The sequence below is a fragment of the Trachypithecus francoisi genome, unplaced genomic scaffold, assembly GCF_009764315.1.
Source record: "Trachypithecus francoisi isolate TF-2019V2 unplaced genomic scaffold, Tfra_2.0 Lachesis_group16, whole genome shotgun sequence".
Classification (NCBI taxonomy): domain Eukaryota; kingdom Metazoa; phylum Chordata; class Mammalia; order Primates; family Cercopithecidae; genus Trachypithecus; species Trachypithecus francoisi.
The window spans coordinates 93,452,604-93,472,482 of NW_022681461.1; the positions used below are offsets into that span (position 1 = coordinate 93,452,604).

The 19,879-nt window shown below is 42.3% G+C and overlaps 1 protein-coding gene across 1 annotated transcript in view; it reads left to right on the top strand.

Moving 5' to 3' along the window:
* KIF24 (kinesin family member 24) overlaps positions 1–19,879 on the top strand; it is a 79,380-nt gene that overhangs the window by 48,189 nt on the left and 11,312 nt on the right. The window contains exons 7-8 of the mRNA XM_033238281.1: positions 12,054–12,175; positions 13,938–14,043. Of these exons, the coding sequence (XP_033094172.1) occupies positions 12,054–12,175; positions 13,938–14,043 (228 nt within the window). The remainder of the gene's footprint in view (positions 1–12,053; positions 12,176–13,937; positions 14,044–19,879) is intronic.

Genomic DNA, 19,879 nt, shown 5'->3' on the forward strand with positions numbered 1-19,879 from the left:
TGAGGTCAGGAGTTTGAAACCAGCCTGGCCAACATGGTGAAACCCCACCTCTACTAAAAATACAAAAATGAGCCGGGTGTGGTGGTGGGCGCCTGTAGTCCCAGCTACTCGGGAGGCTGAGGCAGGAGAATTACTTGACCCCGAAAGGCAGAGGTTGCAGTGACCAGAGATCACGCCACTGCACTCCAGCCCCGGCAACAGAGTGAGACTCCGTCTCAAGGAAAAAAAAGAAGGCCGGGTGCGGTGGCTCAAGCCTGTAATCCCAGCACTTTGGGAGGCCAAGACGGGCAGATCACGAGGTCAGGAGATCGAGACCATCCTGGCTAACCTGGTGAAACCCCGTCTCTACTAAAAAATACAAAAAACTAGCCGGGCGAGGTGGCGGGCACCTGTAGTCCCAGCTACTCGGGAGGCTGAGGCAGGAGAATGGCGTAAATCGGAGAGGCGGAGCTTGCAGTGAGCTGAGATCCGGCCACTGCACTCCAGCCTGGGCCACAGAGCCAGACTCCGTCTCAAAAAAAAAAAAAAAAAAAAAAGAGAAGAGAAGAGAAAAGACACTGACTGAATTAATTCATACATTGATAACAATGTCTTCTGTTATTATTTGCTTAAAATTAGGTGTTTAAAGGACTGTTTAATCTTCAAATAACAGGGTTTGTGGAAAATTTTGTTGTTGCTTTTTCAAAATTAATACTTGGGACTTGGGTGTGTGCAGTGGCATAGTGGCCCATCATTGGTATAGATCTTTTTATAAGTTTCTTTTTCCTGAGACAAATACTTTAGGCAAATTTTGCTTAAGGGATGAGACTTCACATTTGTGTTATTAGATTCCTGGGTCCTGGGATCCAAAACCTGAGTATAGCGCCCAAGTGTGTCTCTTTTAGAGGGTCACCTAAGAGCCTCTTTCTAGTGATTGCAAAGGTAGGCACAGAACGAAAGTGTGTGGGACATGCTGAAGGACTGCCCCGGAGCTGTGACCATTCTCCCCAGAGCTTCCTCTGCTGTGGAGTCCTAAGGAAATTGTTTCTCATACTCTGTTCCCTGTGGTCCTCTTGCCCCTACCTCCAGCCAGTCCCACATTTGGCCAGGAGTGTCAGGTGAGTCTGGTCCTCAGGATTCCTTTGTCACTGAAAATTAGACCAATTAAAGGGGAAAGAAGCAAACACTAGGAAGAAGACTCTTCATTGCCTTTAGGCCGTAAATGCTGGCAGTCTGGTGTTGAGTCAACCCCTCCATCCTGAAGAGTTTATGGCACTGTTCTATTCTAAAGTATGGTTCCTAAGAAAAGCAGAAAAGTTCCTTGTTAGTCAACATATTATCGCCATTGATATCCTCAGTCTGCAGTACATATGGGGTTGTACAAGGAGGAAGCCAGCTGAGATCAAGGTGGAAAGTTTATATAATTTATGGATACCTGACACAGTTATCCTCATAAATAAACATTTATTGACTTGAAAAAACAGCACTTGCTAACTCAGGTGTCACATTTCACTCTCAGGTGTCACTGTTCATACTTGCTCAGGTATCATCCATGTGTTTGCTCAAGTGTCACCCTCAAGTGTCATCTTGGAGTGTTACCCTCTCAAATCACCCTCAGGATTACTCAGGCATGGCCTGCCTGCACAGCTGGTAGCTTCATTATTCACGTGGGATTGTCCTTCCTCCAGGAAGTTTCTCCTTCCAAGTGTATTTGATTTCTTGCCAACGCAGGCCCCAGAACTTCCTGCCTTTACAGAAGACTCACTGCTTCATCACATTTCCCAGATTTGGAATCGAGATTTTGTCAGACAATGGGCATTTTTTCAGTTTTAGAGAGTCATTGTTTTTTTAAGTGATTTCTATACCCATTTTATATAGTCAGAAGTATTCATTCCTAGGAATTTTGATAAACTTGTTTCATGTTTTATCATTGCCTTGGCTGTAATGGGCAGTCAGTTACAGTGCCATGTATCCTTTACCTGTCTGAACGTGAAATATGTAGATACTGATAGATGATTGGGTTGGATGCTGGGGAGAAGGAAGTGAGATAACATACATAAAATTTGTAGTATGATACTGGCTCAACTTTCCACATGTATTATTCTTATTAAGTCCCTGAATGATGTTTCCCAGCACCGCCACAGTTTTTTGTTTTGTTGTTTTTTTTTGAGATAGAGTCTCACTCTGTCACCTAGGCAGGAGTGCAGTGGTGCATTCACGGCTCACTGCAGCCTCAACCTCCTGGGCCCAAGCGATCCTCCCACTTCAGCCTTCTGAGTAGCTAGGACCACAGGTGTGCACCACCACACCTGGCTAATTTTTTAAAAAATTTTTTGTAGATGTTGCCCAGATTGGTCTTGAACTTCGGGGCTCAAGTGATCCTCTACCTCAGCCTCCCAAAGTGCTGGGATTACAGGTGTGAGCCACCACACCAGGCCCAGTTTTCATTACTTCCTATTGTAGCAGATTCCCATTTTACTATTCACATAATATGTTCTCTCTAGAGAACTTAGATTTAGAAACTTGCCCAACAGAGTTTAGTTAGGGAAGGAGTTTGAGAAGGAAGAGGCAGTGAGAGGAAAAGGGGGCCTAGTAGATTTAAAGGTGATTGCATTAATTTTGCTCACCTCCTAGACTTGCATTTCCCCCAAATAGATTCTCTCTTTCTCTTATCTGCTTCCTTCCGTGTTTTTTTTTTTTTTTTTGGTTTGCACTGGGAAGCCCATGATATTTCATGTTGATCACTAAAACTATATTTTTCCATGAAACTCTGATTGTTTTACATTTATGAAAAAAAGAAATAGTTTAAGTTTTAGAAGTTTAAACAAAGATGTTAGTTCTTTAGTATCTTTTCTTTCTGTTTTGTTTTTGAGACGGAATTTTGCTCTCTTGTCGAGGCTGGAATGCAGTGACATGATCTTGACTCACAGCAACCTCTGCCTCCCAGGTTCAAGGGATTCTCCTGCCTCAGCCTCCTGAGTAGCTGGATTATAGGTGCCCACTACGCACACCTGGCTAATTTTTGTATTTCTAGTAGAGACAGGGTTTTACCATGTTGGTCTCTAACGCCCGACCTCAGGTGATCCACCTGCCTCAGCCTCCCTAAGTGCTGGGATTACAGGTGTGAGCCACCACACCAGGCCCAGTTTTCATTACTTCCTATTGTAGCAGATTCCCATTTTACTATTCACATAATATGTTCTCTCTAGAGAACTTAGATTTAGAAACTTGCCCAACAGAGTTTAGTTAGGGAAGGAGTTTGAGAAGGAAGAGGCAGTGAGAGGAAAAGGGGGCCTAGTAGATTTAAAGGTGATTGCATTAATTTTGCTCACCTCCTAGACTTGCATTTCCCCCAAATAGATTCTCTCTTTCTCTATCTGCTTCCTTCCGTGTTTTTTTTTTTTTTTTTTTGGTTTGCACTGGGAAGCCCATGATATTTCATGTTGATCACTAAAACTATATTTTTCCATGAAACTCTGATTGTTTTACATTTATGAAAAAAAGAAATAGTTTAAGTTTTAGAAGTTTAAACAAAGATGTTAGTTCTTTAGTATCTTTTCTTTCTGTTTTGTTTTTGAGACGGAATTTTGCTCTCTTGTCGAGGCTGGAATGCAGTGACATGATCTTGACTCACAGCAACCTCTGCCTCCCAGGTTCAAGGGATTCTCCTGCCTCAGCCTCCTGAGTAGCTGGATTATAGGTGCCCACTACGCACACCTGGCTAATTTTTGTATTTCTAGTAGAGACAGGGTTTTACCATGTTGGTCTCTAACGCCCGACCTCAGGTGATCCACCTGCCTCAGCCTCCCTAAGTGCTGGGATTACAGGTGTGAGCCACCACACCAGGCCCAGTTTTCATTACTTCCTATTGTAGCAGATTCCCATTTTACTATTCACATAATATGTTCTCTCTAGAGAACTTAGATTTAGAAACTTGCCCAACAGAGTTTAGTTAGGGAAGGAGTTTGAGAAGGAAGAGGCAGTGAGAGGAAAAGGGGGCCTAGTAGATTTAAAGGTGATTGCATTAATTTTGCTCACCTCCTAGACTTGCATTTCCCCCAAATAGATTCTCTCTTTCTCTATCTGCTTCCTTCCGTGTTTTTTTTTTTTTTTTTTTGGTTTGCACTGGGAAGCCCATGATATTTCATGTTGATCACTAAAACTATATTTTTCCATGAAACTCTGATTGTTTTACATTTATGAAAAAAAGAAATAGTTTAAGTTTTAGAAGTTTAAACAAAGATGTTAGTTCTTTAGTATCTTTTCTTTCTGTTTTGTTTTTGAGACGGAATTTTGCTCTCTTGTCGAGGCTGGAATGCAGTGACATGATCTTGACTCACAGCAACCTCTGCCTCCCAGGTTCAAGGGATTCTCCTGCCTCAGCCTCCTGAGTAGCTGGGATTATAGGTGCCCACTACGCACACCTGGCTAATTTTTGTATTTCTAGTAGAGACAGGGTTTTACCATGTTGGTCTCTAACGCCCGACCTCAGGTGATCCACCTGCCTCAGCCTCCCTAAGTGCTGGGATTACAGGCATGAGCTACTGTGCCCGGCCCCTTTAGTATCTTTTCAAAAATTAATGTTTATTGAGAAGTTACCATGTACCAGTTGTGGCACTAAGCACTTTAGTTATGTATGATCTTTTTTTTAGCCTTAATAACCTAGGTAATTCCTATTCTATTATATTTTATTTTATTTTTGAGACAGAGTCTAGCTCTGTGGCCCAGGCTGGAGTGCAGTGGCGTGATCTTGGCTCACTGCAACCTCCGCCTTCTGAGTTGAAGCGATTCTCCTGCCTCAGCCTCCCTAGTAGCTGAGATTACAGGCGCAGGCCACCATGCCCGGCTAATATTTTTTTGTTTGTTTGTTTTTGAGACAGAGTCTCCCTTTGTAGCCCAGGTGGGAGTGCAGTGGTGTGATATCAACTCACTGCAACCCCCACCTCCTGGGTTCAAGTGATTATCCTGCCTCAGCCTCCCAAGTAACTGGGAGTACAGGCGCATGCCACCACACCTAATGTTTTTGTATTTTTAGTAGAGATGGGGGCGTTTTACCAGGTTGGCCAGGCTGGTCTCGAACTCCTGACCTCAGGTGATCCACCCTCCTCAGTCTCCCAAAGTGCTGGGATTACAGATGTGAGCCACTGCACCCAGCCAATTTTTGTATTTTTAATAGAGATGGGGTTTCACCATGTTGGCAAGGCTGATGTCAAAGTCCTGACCTCAGGTGATCTGCCCTTCTTAGCCTCCTGGAGTGCTGGGAGTACAGACAGGTGTGAGCCACTGTGCCTGGCCATAATTCCCATTTTATAGATAAGAAACTGAGACCCTTAAAAGTTAAGTGATTTGCAGTAGTCTACACAACCACATGGTAGAGCTGGCATGTGAACCCTGGCAACCTGACTCCAGATTTCACCATTTTAACTGCTATACTTAGTTGTATACGTCATTTACAAAAATGTGATGACTTTGATATTCACAGACTGCCTCATTTTTACTCTTCATAGCTCAGGTGCATTGCTACATAGTTTCTGGAAGGCATGACTATAGCAGGCTGTTATTGGAAAAAATTGGACCAAGGACCAGAAATTCCTCATGCCTTATCTAAAATATATTTAACCAGGAAAGGGCATCTCAACATGTTAGGTCTCTGAGATGTACTTAGAGATACCCAGTACATTATGGTGTACAAGATGCAGTGAAAACCCAAGTTCAAAAGTCTGTAACACAGTCTCAGAAGCCAATCTTTTTTGATACTCTTGAGGAAGAACCACAGGGCCACCCTTTGCATTTCCTGTTCATATCCACATTTCCTTGCGAAGTATGGCCTTGAGGCCTCTCTGAGTTCTTACTGGGTCTCATTGAACTAGCATTATTAGTAACATCATTACTCACATGTAGAAGAGGATATCTGCCTTCTATTCCTGGCCTGACCATATTCTACCTATGTGACCTTGTATAAGTCACTTAGCTTCTCTGTGTTCCTTTCCTTATTAGACATATTGCTTTTACAAATGTAAAGGTTTAAGACCTCCCCTGTCTTTTCATAGGATTTGTAAATGACCAAAAAAAAAAAAGCTGTAAGAAATCTAAAACTCTAAAAGGAAATACACCAGAATTTTATAATCACTGGAATTATGAGAGATACATATTTTCTTCTTTATCTTCTTCCTATATTTTCCAAGTTTTCCACATTAAGTTTGTCTTTTCTAATGAGGAAAAAAAAGTTTGAAAAAGGAACAATACCAATCTGATGATCCATCAGCGTTGCATCCCAGCCTGTGTAAACATGAAGTGAAAGGGACAGGGAGAAGCCAGGGCTAGAAGCTGCATTTAAACTGGATGGTTCAGTTACAGTGCTGGCCTTAAGTGTCTTACCCAGCGTCTGAGCTTAGATAGCAGTGCTTTTTTCTCAGCACTTGCCATATCCAGTATAAGAGATTACCACTGTAACTCCTATGATTTCATTAGCATAAAGGTGGTATCCGTATAGTTGATGATCTAGCTTTATAAATTAGCAGATTCTTCTCTTTACAGAAGGATTCATCATGTTGTCTCTTTAAATTTTTAGCAAACTTTTTACAAAATTGGTGTATTTAAGTATGATTCTGAATTTTGATTTTACATCTCACATACAGATAATCTTTAGAAACATACTATTGCTTAGATCATGGAAAAAATATTTTTAGTTAATTAAATTTCTTTTTTTTTAAATGTAAAAATTGTAATTGAATATTAATGATCAATAAACATTACATCCTAAGCAATATTTTTACAAAAGTAGCAATGATGGATAGAAAACATCATTCAGATTGGCACAAACAGAAGAAAATATTTTTGAATCAGTAGAAACTTCTTTATTTTATGTAGTTTACTCTGAGAAATACCATGTGAAATAATATAAGAATGCATGTTTCCTTAGAAGTTTGAAAGAAGGACACTCAGTAATTTGAGTGACCTATTCTTGTTATATTTCCCTCACCATCTGTTCTCTTTCATTTTTATTTATTTATTGACTTATTTATTTATTTATTTATTTATTTTTATTATACTTTAAGTTCTAGGGTACATGTGCATAACGTGCAGGTTTGTTACATATGTATACTTATGCCATGTTGGTGTGCTGCACCCATCAACTCGTCAGCACCCATCAATTCATCATTTATATCAGGTATAACTCCCAATGCAATCCCTCCCCCCTCCCCATGATAGGCCCCAGTGTGTGATGTTCCCCTCCCAAGTCCAAGTGATCTCATTGTTCAGTTCCCACCTATGAGTGAGAACATGCGGTGTTTGGTTTTCTGTTCTTGTGATAGTTTGCTAAGAATGATGGTTTCCAGCTGCATCCATGTCCCTACAAAGGACGCAAACTCATCCTTTTTGATGGCTGCATAGTATTCCATGGTGTATATATGCCACATTTTCTTAATCCAGTCTGTCACAGATGGACATTTGGGTTGATTCCAAGTCTTTGCTATTGTGAATAGTGCCGCAATAAACATACGTGTGCATGTGTCTTTGTAGTAGAGTAATTAATTAAATTTCTAAAAAGCAACTGCTACTGCTTGTTAAGATATTTTGTATCTTATTGTTGAAGTTTGGCTCTGTCTACTTTGGGATTCCTAATTTGGAAACTGACTATGTTCAATATGATATAAATTAAAATGGTGAGAGATTGAGAAAAAATGAAATAGAACTTTATTATTCTTTTTTTTTTCCCCCAAGGCTGGAGTGCAATGGCGCGATCTCAGCTCACTGCAACGTCCGCCTCCTGGGTTCAAGCAATTCTATTGCCTCAGCCTCCCAAGTAGCTGGGATTACAGGCATGCACCACAACACCCGGGTAATTTTTGTATTTTTAGTAGAGACGGGGTTTCACCATGTTGGCCAGGCTTATTCGAACTCCTGACCTCAAGTGATCCGCCCGCCTTGGCCTCCCAAAGTGCTAGGATTGCAGATGTGACCCACTACACCCGGCTTTTATTCTTTATTTGCTCTGTCGCCCAGGATGGAGTGCAATGGTGTGATCTCAGCTCACTGCAACCTCCGCCTCCTGGGTTCAAGCAATTCTCCTGCCTCAGCCTTCTGAGTAGCTGGGATTACAGGTGTGTGCCACCACGCCTGGCTAATTTTTTAATTTTTAGTAGAGATGGGGTTTCACCCTGTAGGCCAGGCTGATCTCAAACACCTGCACTAAAGTGATCCACCCGCCTTAGCCTCCCAAAAGTGCTGGATTATGGGTGTGAGCTACCACGCCCAGCCTATAAAATATTGTTAACTATAATCATCCTGTTGTATTGTCAAATAGTAGGTCTTATTCATTATTTCTTTTCTGTGTGTACTTATTAACCACCCCCGCATCCCCACTACCCTTCCCAGCCCCTGTGGTAACCATCCTTCTAGTATCTATGTCCATGAGTTCAATTTCTTTGATTTTTAGATCACACACATAAGTGAGAACATGTGATGTTTGTCTTTCTGTGCCTGGCTTATTTCACTTAACATAATGATCTCCTGTTCCATCCATGTTGTTGCAAATGACAGACTCTCATTCTTTTTCATGGCTGAATGGGTACTCCATTGTGTACGAGCACCACATTTTCTTTATCCATTCATCTCTTGATGGACACTAGGTTGCTTCCAAATCTTGGCTGTTGTGAACAGTGCTGCAACAGACATGGGAGTGCAGATCTTGTTTATGTTTTACTTTCTGGGACATAATCCTTAACTTACAACTCCAAAAAAAAAAAAAAAACCTAAAACTTACAACCTTTTATTTTATTTAATTAATTAATTTTTCCCCCTGAACCTGAGAGTAGGTGATTATTTTTAAGAGATGAAATTTTTGTCCCCTAGGCTGGAGTGCAGCTTACTGCCTCAGCCTCCTGTCTGGGACTACAGGTGTGCACCACCACACCCAGCTAATTTTTGTAGAGATGGGGGTCTCACTGTTTGCCCAGGCTGGTCTTGAACTCCTGGGCTCAAGTGATCCTCCTGCCTCAGCCTCCCAAAGTGTTGGGATTACAGGCGTGAGCCACCATGCCCAGCCTATATCTTACTACCTTTTGAATACAATTTTTACTTTATCATATTTTAAATTTCCAAGTGCTTTTTCTATTCCCTCTTTTGGTTTGGTGTTTTCATGCTGGTGGCTTTGGCTTTCTATTCATGTGTATGTATGAGGCATTAAAAAAAAAAAAACAGTCACAGGCCGGGCGCGGTGGCTCAAGCCTGTAATCCCAGCACTTTGGGAGGCCGAGACGGGCGGATCACGAGGTCAGGAGATCGAGACCATCCTGGCTAACACGGTGAAACCCCGTCTCTACTAAAAAATACAAAAAACTAGCCGGGCGAGGTGGCGGGCGCCTGTAGTTCCAGCTACTCGGGAGGCTGAGGCAGGAGAATGGCGTAAACCCGGGAGGTGGAGCTTGCAGTGAGCTGAGATCCGGCCACTGCACTCCAGCCCGGGTGACAGAGCGAGACTCCGTCTCAAAAAAAAAAAAAAAAAAAAAAAAAATAACAGTCACAAAGTTTGTGTGTCAGAGGTGTGCTTGCTGATCATTAAGCTTCACTATAGGTTGAAAGTTAATTGGTTTTGCCGGGGAAGTCCCCAAAATGTAAACATATGAAGGGCTTGGAAGTGAGGGTTTTTCCAGAGAATTCTGGCTGAGGACTAATGTTGGGGAACTGGTGTGTTGCTTTTACTTAATCCTTGTTTAAGTTCTTTCACTTGACTCTGCCCCACACTGTGCCTGGTGCTCAGTCCTTTTTGGTCTCTGGTTCCCATTTTCTGGAGACTATACCTTCTGCACAGGGTGGGGATGAATAGGGAATGTTTCACCGAGGGCTTTACTGCTCTGATCACTGACTGTGTGTATCTGTGCCTTATCCCAGTATTACCTGGTGCTTCCAGAGTCTGAGCCCCTCTTAGGGGTCCTAATGGGCTGATAGACTGACTCTCCCCTTTCCTACTTACTTACTTTATAACTTCATTGCTGGCAATTAACATCCCTTCATTATCTTTCCACATTCTAAAATTTCTTTTTTTTTTTTTTTTTTTTTTGAGGCGGAGTCTCGCTCTGTCGCCCGGACTGGAGTGCAGTGGCCAGATCTCAGCTCACTGCAAGCTCCGCCTCCCGGGTTTACGCCATTCTCCTGCCTCAGCCTCCCGAGTAGCCGGGACTACAGGCGCCCGCCGCCTCGCCCGGCTAGTTTTCGTATTTTTAGTAGAGACGGGGTTTCACCGTTTTAGCTAGGATGGTCTCGATCTCCTGACCTCGTGATCCGCCCGTCTCGGCTTCCCAAAGTGCTGGGATTACAGGCTTGAGCCACCGCGCCCGGCCCACATTCTAAAATTTCATTGAAATATATCACACTTGTAATCCCAGCATTTTGGGAGGCCGAGGTGGGAGGATTGCTTGAGCCCAGGACTTCAAGGACAGCCTGGGCAGCATAGTGAGACCCCATCTGTTTTTTTTATTTAAAAAAAAAAAAAAGAAAAGAAAAAATGTATTGTCCACTGCTACCCCCTTTTCTTTTACTGGCTTTAAAAGTGAATATAGTTTTAAATTTTTATTTTAAAATTTTTATTTATTTATTTATTTGAGACAGAGTCTTGCTCTGTAATCACGGCTCACTGCAGCCTCAACCTCCTGGACTCGAGTGATCCTCCTGCCTCAGTCTTCTGAGAAGCTGGGATTACAGGCGTGAGCCACCATGCCAGGCCCAAGTAATGTTTTTAAAGTTTCTTGTGGGCCGGGCGCGGTGGCTCAAGCCTGTAATCCCAGCACTTTGGGAGGCTGAGACGGGTGGATCACGAGGTCAGGAGATCGAGACCATCCTGGCTAACCCGGTGAAACCCCGTCTCTACTAAAAAATACAAAAAAACTAGCCGGGCGAGGTGGGGGGCGCCTGTAGTCCCAGCTACTGGAGAGGCTGAGGCAGGAGAATGACGTTAACCCGGGAGACGGAGCTTGCAGTGAGCCACGATTCGGCTACTGCACTCCAGCCTGGGCAACAGAGCGAGACTCCGTCTCAAAAAAAAAATAAAAAATAAAATAAAATAAAGTTTCTTGTGACCAGGTACAGTGGCTCATGCCCGTAATCCTACCACTTTGAGGGACTAAGGAGAGAGGACTGCTTGAGCTCAGGGAGTTCAAGACCATCCTGGGCAACATAGTAAGACCATGTCTCTACAAAAAATTTTAAAAATTAGCCAGGTGTGGTGGTGCACACCTATAATCCCAGCTACTCAGGAGGCTGAGCTGGGAGTACTTCTCAAACCCAGGAGGTCATGGCTGTAGTGAGCTATGATCACACCACTGCACTCCAGCCTGGGCGACAGAGCAAGCCCCTATTTCAAAAAAAATTTGTTTTACCTTTTTTATTCTCAGTAACTAACACTCATACGCCTGTCCAAAATAAGGGCAGCATGTTCTTAAATGACTGTGTGTTCAGTGGCTGCAGGCCAATCCTGAGACTTCACATCCCCTGCCCCGTTCCATTATGGCCAGGAGGACTCCTGTTAGGAGTCCTTTACTCCCAGTCTAGGGTGAGTGAGGATTAGTCTCAAGGGAAATCATGGGCTCATGGTAATCACAGTAACTCATCACTTCCATATTTCTACATCAGACCTGGCCTCCTTTATTACTGCATCCTGGTAGAACAGGTGGATGTGATTAGTCATTCTATAATGCACATTTATGTCCTTTGCCTCAGTTACTAAGATAGATGGGTATTATGAGATCCTGCTTTGGAGCCAAGTTATGCCCTGGGGATTTTAGTTAGGCTAAATCCATCAAAGATACTAAAAAGAGTGTATGAGATCAAGAAGTAAATTAGCTCTTGAGCTATGGAACGTTCTCCCACAAGATTAGTATTTCACATTGTTTTCATCGTCATTGGGTACTTACTAGGTATAATTTAGTGTTTGAGCGGTTTTCCACCTGGACAGAAGAAACTGCAGTGCACTGACGCAATTGTATGTCTGCTGTTTACTGCTCTTAGTCAATTCTTAGTAGCCAGAGGGTTTTGTTTACTCCTTGGGGAAGTCATCCTATGGATTTTATTTTCAGGTGATCTTAAAGGGCAGCAAGGAGCGCAGCACTGGGGCCACTGGAGTTAATGCAGACTCTTCCCGCTCCCATGCCATCATCCAAATTCAGATCAAAGATTCAGCCAAGAGGACATTTGGCAGGTGAGCTGGAAATATCAGGGAGTTACATTGTCTGCCTTTCCTTTAATGTGACTTTGAAGTATGTTTTCTCAACAACATGATACCCTGCCACCATGGAGTTCTTCATTGCAGGGATGCAGAGTAGAGTTGTTAACCCTGAAATAAATCATTGTACTAACGTGTCATCAGTTGATTAACCATGAAGTAATGACCTATTGTTGGTCAACCCTAAGTTATTAAAAGGGACATTGATTGCTTGTAACATGAAACACAGTTTCAGCAGAGAAACAGTAGGGAATGCATCTCAGAGAGCTTACATGCCAAAAAAGATGGGAGGAGAAGATTAATCCATTCTTCTTGAAAGAAGCCATAAGACAATTGGATACATTCATTGCTTCTCTGGTGCTCTCTTAGCAACGCTGATGGATGCCATGCTGATGGATGAGCCTATTTCATCTCTGAGTAATGAGTGTTTTTCTTTTCTTTTCTTTTCTTTTTTTTTTTTGCTGGATTGCTGTCCACAAAAGTTTTCTATGTAATTACCTAAGTGGTTACTTAAGTGATTAGCATTGTGGTCATTTAGCCTTTTGGGAAGAATGTTTTATTAATTTTAGTCATACTTTCTCATAAATAATTAAAACCAATAGACATGTTTGAGTGGACAGTACCAGCATCAACTGACAGATCAGAATCTTGTGATACTCTTGGAAAGCTGACAGTCATGTTTGTTTGTTTGTATGTAAGATAGGGTTTCGCTGGGCTCAAGCAGTCCTCCTGCCTCAGCCTCCTGTGTAGCTGGGACTACAGGTGTGGACCACCACACCTAGCTATTTTTTTTTTTTAAGAGACAGGGTGGATGTGAGGGCGATCTGGCTGCAACATCTGTCACCCCATCGGTCTCCAGGGTTGAAACGGGGTCTCTCTATTTTGCCCAGGCTGGTCTTGAACGCCTAGGCTCAAGAGCCTGGCAACAGAGTGGGGCTCTGTCTCAAAAAAAAAGAAATTGTAAAAATTAACTGGTAGGCTGATGGTGGCTGACACCTGTAATCTCAGCACTTTGGGAGGGCAAGGTGAGAGGATCCCTTGAGCCTAGTAGTTTGATCAATGGGGTGACAGATGTCACAGCCAGATCACCTTCACATCCACCCTGTCTCTTAAAAAAAAAAAAAAATAGCTGGATGTGGTGGTCCACCCCTGTAGTCCCAGGTACTCAGCCTACCAGCTAATTTTTACAATTTTTTTTTTTCTTGAGAAGGGGTCTCACTCTGTCGCGAGGCTGGAGCGCAGTGGTGCGATCTTGGCTCACTGCAACCTCCGCCTCTCAGGTTCAAGTGATTCTCCTGCCTCAGCCTCCCTAGTGGCTGGGACTACAGGCGTGCACCACCATGCCCAGCTAATTTTTGTATTTTTAGTAGAGATAGGGTTTTACCATGTTGGCCAGGATGGTCTTGATCTATTGGCCTCGTGATCCACCCACCTCAGCCTCCCAAAATGCTGGGATTACAGGCGTGAGCCACCACGCCCAGCCAGTTTTTAGAATTTTTTAAGAGATAGGGTCTTGCTGTGTTGCTCGGGCTGGTCTAGAACTCCTGGCCTCAAGCAGTCCTCCACCTCAGCGTCCCAAATAGCTGGGTTTATAGGTGTGAGCCACCATACCCGGCTCAGTAATGTCTTTTCTTTCCCAAGGATGGGCCAATGTTAATTTCTTCCAGAAGTCACAGAATGCTGACTGATATAAAAATAAAGCTTAACAGAAGTCACTCCTCCTGTGTCTTTTCTCTAGGATCTCTTTTATTGACTTGGCTGGCAGTGAAAGAGCAGCAGATGCAAGGGACTCAGATAGACAGACAAAGATGGAAGGTGCAGAAATAAATCAGAGTCTACTGGCTGTAAGTTGTTCAAAATCTTTAATCTAAAAATCCTTCTTGAAAGACTTTGCCCATTACATATAGGCAGAGTGGATGAATGTGGGGTGGAATCAGGAAAGCAACTGCCCTGTTCTTGTATGAAATGGAACGCCAGGGTTGGAGACGGAGGGCTGACCAGACAGACTCTCACAATTCTAGGCAACTATTTTCTTCTCTCCTTGTCTTCTTTTCCCCCGTCAATCCATGCCAATTAGGAACAGAAGTATTTCTGCAGTTGCTGAACGGTTAACTCTGTTAAGCTTTCTCTCTTTCCCCAAGCTTTAAAATTATATTAATTTTTCAAACATAGAAAAGTAGAACAAATAGTATAATGATCTCCCATATACCTGTCAGATTCAACAGTTACCAACATATGAAAAATCTAAGCAACCCCTTCCCTCCCCGAGTTGGATTATTTTAAAGGAAGTCCAGCTGGGAGCGGTGGCTCACACCTATAATCCCAGCACTTTGGGAGGCCAAGGCAGGTGGATAACTTGAGGTCAGGAGTTCGAGATGAGATTAGCCAACATGGTGAAACTCTGTCTCTACTAAAAATACAAAAGTTAACTGGGCATGGTGCCGGGCGCCTGTAATCCCAGCTACCCAGGAGGCTGAGGCAAGAGAATCGCTTGAACCCAGGAGGCGGAGGTTGCAGTGAGCCGAGATTGTGCCATTGCACCCCAGCCTGGTGCAATGAGACAGAGTGGGACTCAGTCTCAAAAACAACAAAAAAAAAGAAAATCCTAGTCATCATGTCATTTATTCCATAAATACTGTATATATCTTGGCTGGGCGTGGTGGCTCACGCCTGTAATCCCAACACTTTTGGAGGCTGAGGAGGGTGGATCACTTCAGGTAGATCAGCCTGGCCAACATGGTGAAACCTTGTCTCTACTAAAAATACCAAAAATTAGTTGGGCATGGTGGCAGGCTCTTACAACCCCAGCTGTTTGGGAGGCTGTGGCAGGAAAATCTCTTGAACCCAGGAGGTGGAGGTTGCAGTGAGGCGAGATCATGCCACTGCACTCCAGCCTGGGAAACAACAGAGCAAGACTCCATCTCAAAAAAAATTTTTTTAAAATATATCTCAAAGAGATACTTTTACTTTTTAATATAGCCGTAATGACATTATCATACCTAAAGAAGTAATTCTTTATTATCCGGTAAGTATTATAATTCCTCTAATTGTCCCATAAATGTCTTTTTATAGTTAACTTGTTCAAATCAAGATGCAAATAAAATCCTATGTGAGTTCTTACTCCCTCTTTCATTTTTTCTATATCAGTGTATTGGTTGCAGAAAACTGGGTCACTTGTCCAGTAAGATTTGCCACATTCTGTACTTGGCCACCTGCATCCTTGTGTTGATGTTTAACATGTTACTCATTATCCTTTATGTTTCCTGTCAGGTGACTAAACTCTATAGCCATGTTGTTCACTGTGGTAGCCACCAGCCACATGTGGCAACTGAGCACTTGAAATGTGGATGGTCTAAATTAAGATATGCTCTAAATGTAAACTACACACTAGATTTTGATTACCAAAAAAGCTTGTAGAATATCTCATTTATTTTTTTCATATTGACTGCATGCTGAAATAATAATTTGGATATATTGAGTTAAATAAAATATATAATTAACATTAATTTTGTCTGTTTCTTTTTCTTTCTTTTTTTTTTTTTTTCTGAGACGGAGTCTCGCTCTGCTGCCAAGGCTGGAGTGCGGTCGCGCAATCTCGGCTCACTGCAAGCTCCACCTCCCAGGTTCATGCCATTCTCCTGCCTCAGCCTCCTGAGTAGTTGGGACTACAGGCGTCCGCCACCACACCCGGCTAATTTTTTGTATATATTTTTTTTTTTTTAGTAGAGATGGGGTTTCACCATGTTAGCCATGATGGTCTCAATCTTCTGACCTTGTGATCTGCCTGCCTCAGCCTCCCAAAGTGCTGGGATTACAGGCGTGAGCCACCGCGCCCGGCCTCTTTTTCTTTTTTTAAAAAAGATATAACTATTAGAAATTTAGAATTACATATATTGTTTGCATTTGTGGCTCATGTATTTCTATTGGGACAGTCCTGAATTACAGATGTGATCAGATTTAGGTTCTATATTTTTTGGCAGAAACAATTCATAGGTAGTTCTTAGATTTTCTATAGCAATACATTAGGAGATAGAGAATGTCTGGTTGTCTCTCTTTGTGATTTTAAGACTGAAAAGAGATTCAAGTGTTGTCAGCCTAATTCCTCTATCATAAAGTTTCCTTTCAGCCTTTATTTTTTATTTTATTTATTTTTACTTTTTTTCCCCTTAGCCTCTGTTAAGGACATTCAGCTGTTTTTAACCTAAGAATTTTATCAGCCATTGAAGAATCTCATCTATATCTATTATTTCATTAAGTGTTCCAGAATGGTGATATTCTAATTCTAATATTCCTTCTGTATGTATTAGCTGAAAAGAAGAATTTTCCCTCAGCTATCTGATTATCCTGACATACAGTTTGTAGTGGAAGCAAGATGATTCTTTAATTTATTCACCACTTTTCAGAATGAGTTGGTGTTCATGTTACGTAAACATAACATGAGTTTGTTTTGTTGTTGTTGTTTACCTTTTTTTGTATTATTATGGGACTCATTGAAATCATTATATATATTTTTTTGCTGCTTAAATTCAACATATTTAGCCAATAGGAGCTCTTTCAAGAATGTTCCTGTGTCTTTTTGGCACAACTCTACTCGTTCTTGATAGCGTCCTGACTTTCTGATATGATAAGAGCCTATGTTCTAGGCTCATTTTATACATTTCCCTCCCCAGACCTTGAATCAGCCATTTCTTCAATGAGTCTTGGTTTCTTTTTCTTTCTTTCCTTCTTTCTTTTCTTTTCTTTTTTTTTTTTTTTTGAGATGGAGTCTCACACTGTCGCCCAGGCTGGAGTGCAGTGGCACGATCTTGGCTTACTGCAACCTCTGCCTGCTAGGTTCAAGCATTTCTCCTGCCTCAGCCTCCTGAGTAGCTGGGATTACAGGCACCTGCCACCACAACCGGCTAATTTTTTGTGTTTTTAGTAGAGACAGGGTTTCACCATGTTGGCCACGCTGGTCTTTAACTCGTGACCTCATGATTTGCCCGCTTCGGTCTCCCAAAGTGCTGGGATTACAGGCATGAGCCACCACACCCGGTTGAGCCTCGTTTTTTTTTTTTTTTTGAGAAGGAAATGGTATTTAGAGACTTCAGTTTGTGCCCTAGGGGTGCTTATCACTACTGTGTTAGTCCTTGCTTCTGGGCCTTTTCAGTGGACAGAGCTAATAAATAAGGTGTTATTTTTTGTTTTGAAAGAGAAAAACATATGTGGGATTTATAGTAATAAATCAGTTTCAGATTGCAGGCCAGGCTCAGTGGCTCACACATGTAATCCCAGCACTTTGGGAGGTCAAGGTGGACAGATGGCTCGAGCCCAGGAATTTGAGACCAGCTTGAGCAACATAATGAGACCCCATGTCTGCAAAAAACTTAAAAATTAGCTGGGTGTGGTGTCACATGCCTGTAGTCACAGCTACTCAGGAGGCTGAAGTGGGAGGATTGCTTGAGCCCAGGAGGTTGAGGCTGCAGTGAGCCATGATTGCACCACTGCACTCCAACCTAGGCAACAAAGCAAGACCCTGTCTCAGAAAATAAACTTATCTCATCTAAACTTACCAATGAATAATAATATTAAAAAAATAAAATTACAGGGTTTTTATTTAATTTCTTTAAATGTGTATTTGTCTCTTTTTTCTCCCATGCTAGAAATCTTAGTTCCTAACAATATTTATTTGTTCTACTTTAATATATATGTATTTCAAAATAATGATAATATTATTTATAATATGATTAATTCAGTTCAAGATTTTTATCGCAATTTTCTTTTTGATTGGGTTGTATCCCACTAAGGATGTACAGTCATAATATTATGCTGTCAAATCACCTGAAATAATTCTTCTCTGTGTGTTTAAGCCTACCAGTTTATAGTGTTAGATTAATTTGTTTGGTTTTGGTTTTAAGAATTGCCTTATTTATTTTGATTTAACCTTATTTTGTAATTATTTTAAAACATTTAGGTCAGGAGCTGTGGCTCACACCTGTAATCCCAGCATTTTGGGAGGCCAAGGAAGGAGGATCACTTGAGCCCAGGAGTTCAAGACCAGCCTGGGCATCATAGGGAGACCCCCGTCTCTACAAAACATTTACAAATTAGTTGGGTGTGGTGGTGCGCACCTATAACCCAAGCTACTTGGGAGGCTGAGGCGAGAGGATCACTTGAGCCTAGGTATTCAAGGCAGCAGTGAGCTGTGATTGTGCTCCTGTACTCCAGGCTAAGATACAAAGTGAGACCCCATCTCTTAAACAAACAAAAAAACAGCAAAAAGCAAAAAAAAATTTATGTGGTTTTAAAGTAAAAATTGCAAAATAAGCCACATTCAAAGAAGTATAGTTTCCATCCCTGTACTCTCAACCTTGTTACCTTCCTCCCCTTGTAAAATCATTTTTCTTCTGTCTATATATGTTTGCACTCACCCCTTTTCTTAGAAAAAATGCTAACATACTCTGAGCACTGTTTTGCACTTTGCTTTTGTCACTTCATGGCATCCTCGAGATCACTCCATGACTGTACATAGAGCTCTTCCTCATTCCTTTTTCCAGCTGTATATGCTGCCTTGTGCCGCTCCACATTATTTACTTCTTTTTGATCAGAACTGAAGTCTCCAGCTAGATACATTCTTTCCAGACCTCATGAGGGATAAGTTGGGAGGGTGAGAGAGGGAGCCAAACTTTTTTTATTAAAAAAAAAAAAGCTTGTAAGCCACACTTGAATTTAAGTCTGTGAGGGGGCAGGGTTTGATTACTTATTCATCCCCAGTGGAGAATCTTCTCAGTGCTAAAGTTGGGGAATACTGGATAGATTTTTAATAAAAGAGGAAATTTCCTCATACCTGTTTATAGCCTACAGCTTCTTGGATAGTGGTAGGGCAGTTGCGGGTATCTATGGCTGCTGCTAACAACAGCCATAGCATACTCTGGAGGCAAACTACCTATTCTTGGTGGCACTTCCAAGGGATTGCTTCCACCTTCTTCCCTCTTTTTTTTTTTTTTTTTTTTTTTTTGAGACAGAGTCTCGCTCTGTCGCCCAGGCTGGAGTGCAGTGGCATAATCTCAGCTCACTGCAACCTCTAATTCCTGGGTTCAAGCTTTTCTCCTTTCTCAGCCTCCTGAGTAACTGGGATTACAGGCACGTGCCACCATGCCTGGCTAATTGTGTGTGTGTGTGTGTGTGTGTGTGTGTGTGTGTGTGTGTATTTTTAGTAGAGACGGGGTTTCACCATGTTGACCAAGCTGGTCTCGATCTCCTGACCTCAAATAATCTGCCCGCCTTGGCCTCCCATAGTGCTGGGATTACAGGCTTGAGCCACTGCACCCAGCTCCTTTCCTTTTATTTTACTATCTTTTAGCCTAGATGCATCACTCAGAAATAGAGGGTCTCTCCTCCCTCATCTTGCCCCCCGCAACCCCACCACTGTTTTCTGATGGGAGTGTTTCCCCTGGACGTCCACATACCCAGATCTCTGCTGTCCTCATCATGCCCAATGATCGCTTCTCACTGAGGGCATACACCCAGGAGCAAGTAACATTCCTTTGCCTTTGGGCCACAGACCCTGCTGTTTTTAAATGAAGGGTTTGACTGGACATGTGTGGTCAAAGTGCAGGTTGTAATCCCAACACTCTGGGAGGCTGAGGCAGGAGGATCATTTGAGGCCAGGAGTTTGAGACCAGCCTGGGCAATATACAG